General features: G+C 57.3%; 1 protein-coding gene across 1 annotated transcript in view; it reads right to left on the minus strand.

Moving 5' to 3' along the window:
* The window catches only part of si:dkey-100n23.5 (cyclic AMP receptor-like protein A), a 66,261-nt gene that overhangs the window by 17,670 nt on the left and 36,071 nt on the right, over positions 1 to 12,520 (minus strand). The window contains 2 exon segments of the mRNA XM_048999166.1: positions 2,274 to 2,321; positions 8,357 to 8,435. Of these exon segments, the coding sequence (XP_048855123.1) occupies positions 2,274 to 2,321; positions 8,357 to 8,435 (127 nt within the window).

Raw genomic sequence — 12,520 nt, forward strand, 5'->3', positions numbered from 1 at the left:
GAGAGAGAGTGTCAGTGTTGGGATGGACACGTGTTTCACTGTCGGCGGTGTATAAACATGCAGCACATGTATCTGTGGTGTGTGTGCATTAAATAAATGTAAAAATAGTTATCGGGGGCATGTGGTGTATATGCCTTTATATATCTATGTGGTGTTTGTAAGGTCCATATATGTGTATATATGTGTGTGTGTGTGGTGTTTGCGTGATATATATTTCAGTGCATATCTATGTGATGTGTGTGATGCATGAGTGTGAACACCACATACATGTATTTGTATGTGCTATGTACCATCTATGTGGTGTGTATGGTCTATATATCTATATGGTGTTCCAGTGGTCTATATCTATGTGGTGTGTATGTGAGAACACATCTATGTTGTGTTGATATGGTCTATATCTGTGCGTATATCTATGTCGTATCTAAAATGGTCGGCAGAATATAAATGCACACTCTGGAGTCCCATCATGCATCAGACACTGCCGCACAGAAGCCTCCCCAGTGCTGTTTACGAAGCGGTAGAGAGACGACCCCCCCGGCGAGCTCCATTACCATCATCGGCCTCCTGTCCCACATGCGGCCCCCCCACCAGCAGGCTGGGCCAGCTCTGTCGCGGGCTACGGCGCGATCGATGCTGCCATTGATCGAGGGGGGTGGGGGGGCTTGCCTGCGTGTGAGGAGGGTGCAAGCAGGCTGTGGAAGCGGCCGCTCCGTCTCCTCTACCGAACGACCGCTGCCTCCCGCATCAGCAGCCCCCGCGGCCGCATTCGGTCCTGATTCAATATGCATCTCCCAGGAGACAGGACTTGACGCCTACTGCTTTATTAGGTGTCCCCACCCTCGGGCTCCCCCCTGGCTGACACAGCTGGCCGGCGTATCGATCTTCGCCTCCGGGGGTGAATGCTCTTGTCACAGCACGGCACAGAAACTCATTTGGCCTAATTTCCCCCGTTTGAGAAAAACGACGCTTCAATAACGACCGCCGGTAGGGGCTGTGCCCGTCCGCGGGGCCATCGATTCCCTGACACGCCCCCAAAATGTCATCCGGGGGGGGGGGTCGGGCTAATTTCCCCTGCCCGTCTTTAGCCTCTGATCTGAGATCTGTAAACTGTAATCCAGTCTGACATGTTATTAAGACAAGTGCACTGGGGCTGAGTGTCCGCCGCCTTCTCCAGTATCACACCAATAGCTGCCCCCCAACCTGGAAAACCCAAGATTTAAGGGTCAGTCTAATGGGCACCCAGTATCTCATCTGCACTGGTTTTATTTAATTCTTTTATTGCTCTTATTACATCACCATTACAGTGTAAAAGGGGGTGACAAAGGCAACCGGTCTTTATAGCCTGGCAAACAGCGATGATGGGGCGTGGTCTCTGAGAGGGAGAGCGGGGGTACGGCCTCACGGCAAAACGGTAACGTCTCGGCGACGGGGCTCAGTCCCAGCTCACATCTGCTCCCTTCAAAGGCGCCATTCCTCCCTGACGTACATGAAAGAGGCCTGACACATCAAACGGACCCACCTCCCTTCTGAGCCGATACGCTCTTGCCCACAACTGGACCGAGGTGGGAGGAGACAGCCTGTCATTGGAATCCGCCTGCTCCCAAAAACCGTCGCGCCCCTGTAGTCTGAATCTCGCTCCCTGTACACCCTGTTACCTCTGCACCCGCATCATTCCTCCATTTTAATTCCAAGGAGTAGCTGCTTCACAAGACATTATGAGGCAGCCCCCTCCTTCTCCCCACCCCCAGCTTCTTAACCACCTGCTGGTAACGCACATCCATGAGCTTATAACACTCAGGGATATCGGGGGGCCACGAGGCGGGCTCCTGGAGGAGGTGGGCGGTGTAATCGCCCCCAGGCTCTTCTGGGGGGGCCTGCGTTCCGGCAGGGCCAGCACGAGCTCAGCAACAGATGGGCCACGGTGGGTGTCACGTTACATCGCTGGCTGCGAGGAACAGTGGCGTGACAACACAGAGGGGGGGGGCGGGGGGGAACAGATGTGTTTTTGTACGGCTGAGCAGAGCGGGAGGATGGGGGGGGGGCGGGGGGCGGCCTATGGAAGCAGATCGGATTTCCTGAGCGGATTGTCAGAGGCTTACGGCGGGGGCTCAGCCTGAGAGAGGCTGGCCTGTCCTGAGCCCGCTGATCCCCTTACCTGGTGGGGGGGAGGGAGGTGGGGGGGGTGGAGGGAGGTGGGGGGGGGGTGGGACTATGGGGTAAGATGGGGGGAAAAAAAAACCAAAGCCAAAGGCGAGGAGAGGGAGATCGCTTACCTTTCGACGCTCTCTGTCCGGGTTGAACGTCCCAAACCAAGACTGCATCTGTCGAGGGGGAGGGGGGTTTGGAGAGGAACAGATATTTTTCAAGATGGAGATATGAGAACAGCAACAGCAGCCAATTCATCAAGCTAACAGGCCATCGTCAGCGCCGCACAAAAAACTAAAAAATGTGGCAGAGGTGGCAGCGGGCCGATTACCATGGCGGCAGAGGCTCCTTCCTGCCTTTTAACAAGGACGGAACCACGCGGAGCAGGGCCTCGCTCCATCCCCGCGGGCGACACGGGTAAACAGGCACGGCTTAAGCGGCTGTTTGCGGATGATCGCAGCCGCTCTCCTGAGAGGAGCCGGCAACACCAGCTGCCAATCAAAGGCTGGCTCTGCGATCCAGCCGCCTCCTGAATGTATCCGATGTCTATGACCCAGGATTCCCCTCTTGGGTGCGGGGTGGGGCATACCCCGGGTCCACTGCACGACATCGTTAAGGCCAGGATCGGATAGAAGAGACGAGTAACTGACGAGCATCAGGGTACAGGTCCTAAGGGAAAGCCGACAGGCCGGCCCAGACCACACCCACATCTGACCCAGACAATGACCAGGCTGCCTTTCTGCTCTCTCCTTTACCACCTTGAGAGGCATAAACGACAAACGGACTTTGCAAACGACTGCCATGCAGGCCACAACATGCAGTACACCTGAGTAAATTGGGGAGGGACCAGAGTAGAACAGCTATAATTTAATTACCTGTGAAGTGTCATTAAAGGGCAGGTACACAGCCCATCAGAGTAAAGTAATGGCCTCATTTGTATTCCAGTGATGTTGGCACAGAGTCCATGCAAACTACTCGAGGTGGATGAGGGACCGGAATCTCAGAAAACACGAACAGAGCAAAGGTTTACCGGCAGCCTGCGAGCCACTCACTAGCAGCTGATAGGTAGCTCGTAACATTTAGGGCAGAGCACACACGGTGCACACATCATACCTCGCACACACAGCACACACGCCACAAACATCATACCTCGTACACACGGCGCACACATCATACCTCACACACACGGCGCACACATCATACCTCGTACACACGGCGCACACATCATACCTTGCAGACACGCCACAAACATCATACCTCGTAGACACGGTACACACACCGCACACATCATACCTCGCACACACGGTACACACACCGCACACATCATACCTCGCACACACGGCACACACACCACACACATCATACCTCGCACACACGGCACACACACCACACACATCATACCTCGCACACACGGCACACACACCACACACATCATACCTCGCAGACACGGCACACACACCACATACATCATACCTCGTAGACACGGCACACACACCGCACACATCATACCTCGCACACACGGCACACACACCACACACATCATACCTCGCAGACACGGCACACACACCGCACACATCATACCTCGCACACACGGCACACACACCACACACATCATACCTCGCAGACACGGCACACACACCGCACACATCATACCTCGCACACACGGCACACACACCGCACACATCATACCTCGCACACACGGCACACACACCACACACATCATACCTCGCAGACACGGCACACACACCGCACACATCATACCTCGCACACACGGCACACACACCACACACATCATACCTCGCAGACACGGCACACACACCGCACACATCATACCTCGCACACACGGCACACACACCGCACACATCATACCTCGCAGACACGGCACACACACCGCACACATCATACCTCGCACACACGGCACACACACCGCACACATCATACCTCGCACACACATGCAACGCATGCCGCACATGTCACACCTCGTACACACATGGTACACACTCCTCACACCTCATACACACAGTTGTACATGGCGCACATGGGACACACGCCGCACATGCATCACACCTCATATACACACCTCATACACACATTGCACATACGCCGCACACATCATACTTTGCACACAGATCGCACAATACACATGCTGCACACACATTGCACACAAGCTCCACGTCATACACACGCACCACACACGTCACACACTGCACACATGCTATACATAGCGCATATATGCCACACACACGGTACTCGTGTTGCATGTGTCGCACAAACACCACACACACTGCACACACAACCCACATGTTGCACAAGTCACACACGCACACACACACGTCATACGCACATCACACGTGGACAGGTGTACATACAGAAACTTATCCCGCAAGCTGTCCTCCCCTTTAGTGGGGTGGGCTTAGCGATGCGGTGGCAAACAGGATGTGTCAGCGCACTTTATCATCTGCCTTCCAGGGACGGGGGTGCGGCCTGTCAAAGACATCATGGGGGGGTTGGCAGGGAGGGGGCCGAGGCAGATAACTCTCCGAGTCATTGTGTTTTTGTTTCTCCAGGTATGAGAGGACGAGGCTGATGTGAGTGCTCCCCCCCCCTCCACAACCCTCTGTGCCTGTCTGGAGACTGACGATCACCCACCCCCCCCCCCCCACCCCCGACACGTCAAAGCGAGGTGCGGGGCTGGGAGCTGGCAGGGGCTGCCGCACGGCTGTTCTAATCCGTCGTGTCGGATTGCGGTCACGCTGCCGTGGGGGAGCGACGTGCCGGTGGTGGGGGCGGGGGGGGGTGACAGCAAGGAGAAGCATGACGGTGTTGCTGCGCCGAGGGGCCCTCTGTCAGCACGCTTGACACCCTGGCAGAGCCTCTGAACGGCAGCTCACATGGGACAGGCAGACTGGCCAGAGGTCAGGCACGACATGCCAGGGGGTGACAGAAAGAGGGGGCTCCCCCAGGGAAGATGTGAGGGCGTGAAGAGAGTAATATGCAAAGGAACACACCCCGAGTACGGGGACAGATACAGCTGTGCCCGCCTCACGACACGATCTGCCCTGGTCACCGTCAGTATTAGCAAGCAGGCTGCGCTGCGGAGCCTGTCAGGCTAATTGGGGCCGCCTGCAGAGAACGCTTCATTAGTCATGAGCGGGGGGTGCGGAGCAGCGACATCGCTGCTTCCCTCTTACCTCTCCGTGTCCCGCCCCTCCCCCCCCCCACCTGTCACTCACCCCCCTCTCATTCACCACTGATCGCAGTGATGACTTACTTCACGTGGACGAGGTCTGCTGAGGCCTCTGTGTGCACATGTGTGAGCGTGTGTCCGGGTGTGTGTCCGGGTGTGTGTCAGGGTGTGTGTCCGAGTGTGTGTCCGAGTGTGTGTCCGTGTGTGTGTCAGGGTGTGTGTCCGTGTGTGTGTCCGAGTGTGTGTCTGTGTGTGTGTCAGGGTGTGTGTCCGTGTGTGTGTCAGGGTGTGTGTCCGTGTGTGTGTCCGAGTGTGTGTCCGTGTGTGTGTCCGTGTGTGTGTCCGTGTGTGTGTCCGGGTGTGTGTCTGGGTGTGTGTCCGTGTGTGTGTCCGGGTGTGTGTCCGTGTGTGTGTCCGTGTGTGTGTCCGTGTGTGTGTCCAGGTGTGCAGCGCTGCGGTGGCACAGATGCGGTCTCCCGCTGTGCTGTGGCCTTACCCTGCGGTGATGTCAGCACCTATCAGCAAGGAGGCGACTCCCTGCACAGCTTTTCAGCAAAGGCATCAATTTGGCAGCGTGCAAAGCAGGGGGAGGGCGGGGGTTATGTAACCTGCAGCCATCTATTACTGGCAAAGGGCCTTTCAGTGGCTCCGCGTGGCCCAGATCGTACAGCCAGCGGAAACTCTTCAGCGGAGACGGTCTCCATTAAGGACCGCCGCTGCCCACCAATTAGACCGGAAAAGCCAGTGGGGGGGGGGGGGGGGGCACTGCTTCTCGGGCACTTTCATTCGCTCAGATACTCAGTTAATACATGACTGAGGGGGTCAGAGCAGCCTTACGGTGGGGGGGGGGCACAATTAAAATCCCCCGCACCTCCTGCACAGCTGTCCTGCAGAGGGGAAGCCCACCAGAGACGCGGGGGCTGGCAAGGCTCCCCCTGCTCTGCAGCATCTGCTCAACGGAGGCGTGATCCGATTAGCGGTGTGCAGCTGCCCGCAAGCACACTCGGCTGCGCAGCACTTACTGCGACACTGCATCTCGGGCTGAGACCGGCTCCCTTGTTACTATGGTTTCCCCTGATCTGCGTCACTCAGTGGGGATTCAGATACAAATCACAAAGTTCAGAGGCCTGGCCTACAATGGTACAGCCGCACGGTCTACAGGAGGACAGCAGCACAGTGTCCAAGGAAACAGAGGCCTGGCCTACAAAGGTACAGCCACACAGTCTACAGGAGGACAGTAGCACAGTCTCCAAGAAAGCACAGGTCTGGCCTAAAAAGGTACAATCGCTCAGTCTACAGGAGAACAGTGGTACAGTCTCCAAGGAAACAGAGGCTTGGCCTACAAAGACACAGCCACACAGTCTACAGGAGGACAGTAGCACAGTCTCCAAGAAAGCAGAGGTCTGGCCTAAAAAGGTACAATCGCACGGTCTACAGGAGAACAGTGGTACAGTCTCCAAGGAAACAGAGGCTTGGCCTACAAAGACACAGCCACACAGTCTACAGGAGGACAGTAGCACAGTCTCCAAGAAAGCAGAGGTCTGGCCTAAAAAGGTACAATCGCACGGTCTACAGGAGAACAGTGGTACAGTCTCCAAGGAAACAGAGGCTTGGCCTACAAAGACACAGCCGCACGGTCTACAGAAGGACAGCAGCACAGTCTCCAAAAAAATAAAATAAATATGGTTTCCAAGGAAACAGAGGTATGGGTTCCATAGTACAGCCACATAGTCTCTAGGGAAACAGAGACATGGTCTCCAAAAGTAAAGCTTCATGGTCTCCAGAGGAACAATGGCATGGTCTCCAAAGGTACAGCCTCATGGTTTCCAGGGGAACAGAGCCACAAGGTCCCCAGGGGAACAGAGCCATGGTCTCTAGGGGAACATCCTCATGGTCTCCAGGGGAACAGAGCCACAAGGTCCCCAGGGGAACAGAGCCACAAGGTCTCCAGGGGAACAGAGCCATGGTCTCCAGGGAAACAAAGCCACAAGGTCTCCAGGGGAACAGAGCCATGGTACCCAAAAGTACAGTATCATGGCCTCCAGAGGAACAATGGCATGGTCTCCAAGGGTACAGCCTCATGGTTTCCAGGGGAACAGAGCAACAAGGTCCCCAAGGGAACAGAGCCACAAGGTCTCCAGGGGAACATCCTCATGGTCTCCAGGGGAACAGAGCCACAAGGTCTCCAGGGGAATGCTAAAGAGGGTGGGATTGCAGAGACAAGTTTGCTACCTCATCAAAAGCCAGATGCAAATCCCACCCCCTCACCCACAGCAAATCCCAACCCCCCCCCCCCAGCCACCCACCCACAGCCCCAACAACAAAGTCCATTCTCCCTGCATTCGTAATTCTGGGCTGGGGAGCTGAAATCCCTGATACGTACCCCCCTACACCGCACACCCAGCCAGGCCTATCCTCCCTGTCAAGCTGCCAGGTCCCGACCATACAAACTGGGAAGCTGCCCTGGAAAATGCGTCTTTTCCTGCAGCCGCAGGCCCTGTTTTTTAATAACTGCAGATGGCTGCGAGTAGTCAGCTCACACGGGACACAGACACGCCGAGCACTGCAGGCGGGGCGGCCGCCAAGCCAGAGCACAGCTGCAGGCAGACAGGAAGCGGCTGCATCTCTCCGCCGTCTTTGGGGAGGAAATAATAAACTGGAAGCCGACGAACGTTCCCAGATACGGTGACCGTGTCAGAGAAGACTGGGAGAGGACTGGCCAGCTGCAGAGGCAGTGCCCCGCGGACGTCCCCCAGTTCCTGCCCCCCAAGCACCCCTCAGGTGCTCCAAGCTGCATTCTGCACCGGCTGCATCATAGTCCTGGGAAACCAGCACACCTGCCTCGCTGCCGGCGTCGTGCCGTCAAAGGCAATAATTGTGTTGAGCGCCACCCACACACCCTTCCGGCTCTTTCCGCCCCCCACCCCCCACCCCCCACCCCTCACGGCAGAGCCAGCTCACACTACAGGGTGTGGGAGGGGTAACTTGGGGTCGGCTGCAACATTCCATAGGGCGGAATCTTACCCTCTTGTTAGCCACATAGATGATGCGAACGTAGCAGCAGATCATCAGGAAAATCAGCAAGAAGAGTGGGATGTACCATCTGCAGGGACAGAGGGAAGGGAGACGGAACACCTTAATGTACGGCGGAGATGTCAAGGCCGCCCACTGATCAGCATGTCGCATGCATAAAATATTCAGTACGAGACGCAAGGGGTCAGGGACTGTGGGGGGGGTGGCAAGGACAGCGGAGTCAAACAAAGACACGGGGGGGGGGGGGTGAATGCTGGAAGGACCCCCATGTGGGACAGTGGACAGGCATGTCTGAGACTGCGAGGTGGGCTCCCTCCATACCCTTGAAGAGCTCCTTAGAACAAGGAGCTGCGTTGCGTCATTTAGACCAGGGGAGGTCATAGCGTTCTAGACACCTTCCTTCTGCTGCTATGGCAATGACACCCCCCCCCCCCCTCCATCACATACCAATGCGGCTCATCTGTGTACATCATTCCCATCGACCCCCAGCTCTTGGCGCTGCTCCCTTCGATGCCCCTCTGAGGTAGGGTACAGTATAGTAGGTGCCCACGTACCACACCCTAACCCTGCCCCAAACCCCCAGTCTGGTAGCCACCCTGCCATCTCTGGCTCAGAGCCTCAGAAGAGGAAGCCCATGGCTGCAGCATGGGAGACCCGCCCTGGCCTGACAGCACCACAGGTTTCCCGAGAGGCGCCATGACCTCCCCTGACCCCAGTTGCCGCAGTAACAATGAGCGTTCCATCATGCGGCGTGAGATAAGCCGGCAGCATGCGGCAGGCGCAAGCGTATCTACGCAGCTTTGCTGTTATCACGGCTCTGCCGATACGCCGTGTCCTGACAGGCGAGCCCCCCCTCCCCCCTGGGGTCGAGTCACAGGATGGGGAGGCAAGCTCTCCAGAGCCTGATAACGGTGCACCTGAAACCTCGCCATGGGCAGCAACGTAACGTTAGCTGATAAGAACCGAGAGGCCAGGCTGTACGGACCCCCCACCCCCACCCCACAGAGCCGCAGCTCACATGGAGCTGAAAAACACGCTTAACTGGATTTAAGAACACACTCAGACAGGCGTAATTCTTCACGAGTGATCCACGGCCTTGTTCTCGAGATCGTCTAAACGGCTGCCGATCAGACGCAGGCGGCCCTGCCGAGCCGCTGGCGGGAGAACAAAGTGCAGCAGGCCTGCGGCAGCCTGACCCCGTGTGCGGCACAACCACCGCCACCATCGCCAGCCCGCCGGCGCACGCCTTAGCGACCCGCGTTGTGCAATAAATGCCATCCAATTTCACCGAGCGCACCGCTAATGAGCAGGGCAATGGTGAACGGGAGCTACAAAGTGGCTTAATTAGTATGATAACGATCTGTCATTTAGCAGGCTCTCCCTGCAGCTGTGTGCGAGGCCGTGCTCTGGGGACACAAAGAGCGAGAGTGGGGAGGGGGGTACGGTGGGGAATGGAGACGAGGGGAGCAGAGGGAGAGAGAATGGGGCGCCGAGGTGGGAGCAGGGGTAAAAGGGGCAACAAAGGGAGAGAGAAAAGGGGGGGACCAGGAGAGGGAGAGAGAGGGGGAGAAGAGCAGGGAGATGGGGAAAGAGGGGAACAGAGAGAAGTAGGAGATGGGGGCAGATTTGGGTAGAGGGAGCAGGGGGAACAGTGGAGGAGACGAATGGAAAAAAGGGAGACAGAAGAGATGGGGAGAAGTGGGGGAACAGACGGAGGAGAGAGAGAAGGAAGATAAACAGAAAATGGGGGAGTAGGCAGGCAGCCGGCCAAGGGGCAGAGATGGGGGGGCAAAGCAATATGGGGGGGGGGAGACAGGATAACTAGTGGGTGTTTCTGGGAGAGAGAGACAGAATGAGAAGGCTGGGAGAGAAGGGGGGTCCCCGGCGGTCTTTTCTTCATACCACATTCACGCCAAACAGTCCGGTGCAGAGCCAGGGCCGCCAAGCCCGGCACCAGTACCGATACCGGTACCAAATCCCCCCGGACCAGCAGAAACCCGCGACCCTCAGTGCCAGCTGCCATCCTGCGCTTAATTCCAGCACCAGGAAATTAATGAAGAAAGAAGTTGCTCATTTATCACGGCTAATTTATACACAGCAGCTGCACAGAGACTCAGGAGTGCCCCCCCACACGTACCAAACCGGGTCTGGGGTCCTGCTATCAGAGAGCAGCAGCACACATCGCTCTGGCGCCGGCCAGCTCCCAAAGTGCACATGGACAGTCACTGCAAATCAATGTCAGGACGCCATGCAAAAGCTGTGACCAGCGGAGAGTCGCCTCATAAACAGACAGGAAGCCGATCCAAAAAGGAAAGGGGAAATAAAGAGGGTTAGATCAAAGAGAGGCACGCGGACGTGGGGAGGACTGGCGGGGGTGGGGGGGGGGCACGCTGGGGGAAGCCACCGCTGTCCTCGCTGGCGGCCACAAGACTCCGCTGACAGCTCTGAGAGATGTTTTTTTTTTTGGGGGGGAGGGTCCTGCCCTGGCTTCGGTTAAAAATGCATGACGGGGAGAGCTGGTCCGGAAGGCGGGGATCCTGTGTAAATATTTCCAGTCGATAGTGGTGTGAGCCAGCTGAGCCGCTAATTGAAACACAAGACCTACAGGAAACGGAGCCCTAATGTGAGGGGGGGGTTTGGCAGCTGGGGAGACGCTTCGATCGTAAGAGATGAGGAAGAGCGGCAGCGCCAGGAGCCTGCAGGGGGGGGGAGACAACTACCGCTGCGGAAATGAGCCGAGAAGAAGCCTGTGGAGACGGAGCTGACCTCCCGGGGACTGGGGGCTGTTAGACCGCCGACGAAGGAGTCAGGGGGAGCAGGCAGGCGCCGGAGGCTCACTGGCTCCCGCTAACCAAGCCCCGGGGTAACGGCGACCTGAACAACTTACAGTCCTGCCGAGGGACCCCTCCCTCATTACCGGCTGCGATATTCGGTGATGCCGGCACTGTGCGGCACATATACGCGCTGATGCTCCGCACTGTTTACAGAGCGCCGTGGTTACCGTCGCCATGGAGGCACATGAAACACGACGAGTGGGCATACAGGCAGTGGAGGGGGCCATGTTTTATTTACGGACTTGAGCCCCCCCCGCATTAAAATCCCTCACACATAACGGCCACCTCATTACCTGCAATTTGCCGTGGTGGCGTTATGAAATCAGCACAGGAGCCAGCACGGTACGGGGGGGGGGCGGGGGGAGGAATGCTGTGATTGGCGTGCTGCTATCTCTACCATTTTAATGGTGGGGAGGGGATCTGGTCACACGCGCTGTAGGGACTCGGTGGGCGCTAGGCTGCCGCGCTCGACGCCCACTGGGGGCCGTGCTCGAGTGTTTCCCCGGTGCCGCCAGCCCGCTAATCCCCATTCTCGTTTGATGTAATTAGACTTAATGAAGATTCACAGATCGCGTCAGCCTCCTAATCCCCAGCAGCACCGCTATGGTAACAGGCAACACGGACCCGGCGCAGCGGCAGCGAGCCAGTGGGCCGCGGACGGGTCCGGGGCAACCTGGCCCAATACAGCCAAGCCCAAACCGACCAAGTACAGGTCAATTCACTGGGACCCAGTACAGTACTGGTCTTCATTTTGCAGCGGCCAAAGACCCGCAGCCTCACACTTGCGACCCGCGGGACCTGGAAGAGGGTGCTTAGCAATGAGCCATGACTGGGGGGAGGGCTAGACTGCACCCGGCAGTGTGGGGGGGGGACTGTGCAGAACTGAGAGGGGCGTACTGATGATTACTGAGGACGAATCGCCGGGCGTGTAAGAACAGAGAAGAGGGAGCCCCCCACCCCCCCATTTTAGAATGGGGCTCAGATAAAAAGAGATAGCCCCCCACCACAGAGCCACATGCGCACCTACCCACACACACAGAACAGGAAAACGAAGGGGAACCAGCATGAACACAGGCTGCAGAAGTGTGATTAGATAGGAGGGGCTACGGGAATAAAGGGGGGGGGGGAGAGAGAGGGAGAGAAAGAGAGAAAGAGAGGGAGAGGGAGAGAGAGAGAGGAGAGAGAGAGAGGAGAGGGAGAGGGCACCGCCCTGCGTATCAAAGGCAGAGTGGGCCGGGGGGGACTTCGTGCAGGACCTGGGGGATAAATCTGCCCAAAACCCTCCTAGCTGTCTGAGTCCTCTGGCGCCCCCCCCGACCCC

This window comes from Brienomyrus brachyistius, unplaced genomic scaffold (genome assembly GCF_023856365.1).
Source record: "Brienomyrus brachyistius isolate T26 unplaced genomic scaffold, BBRACH_0.4 scaffold44, whole genome shotgun sequence".
In the NCBI taxonomy this organism is placed as follows: domain Eukaryota; kingdom Metazoa; phylum Chordata; class Actinopteri; order Osteoglossiformes; family Mormyridae; genus Brienomyrus; species Brienomyrus brachyistius.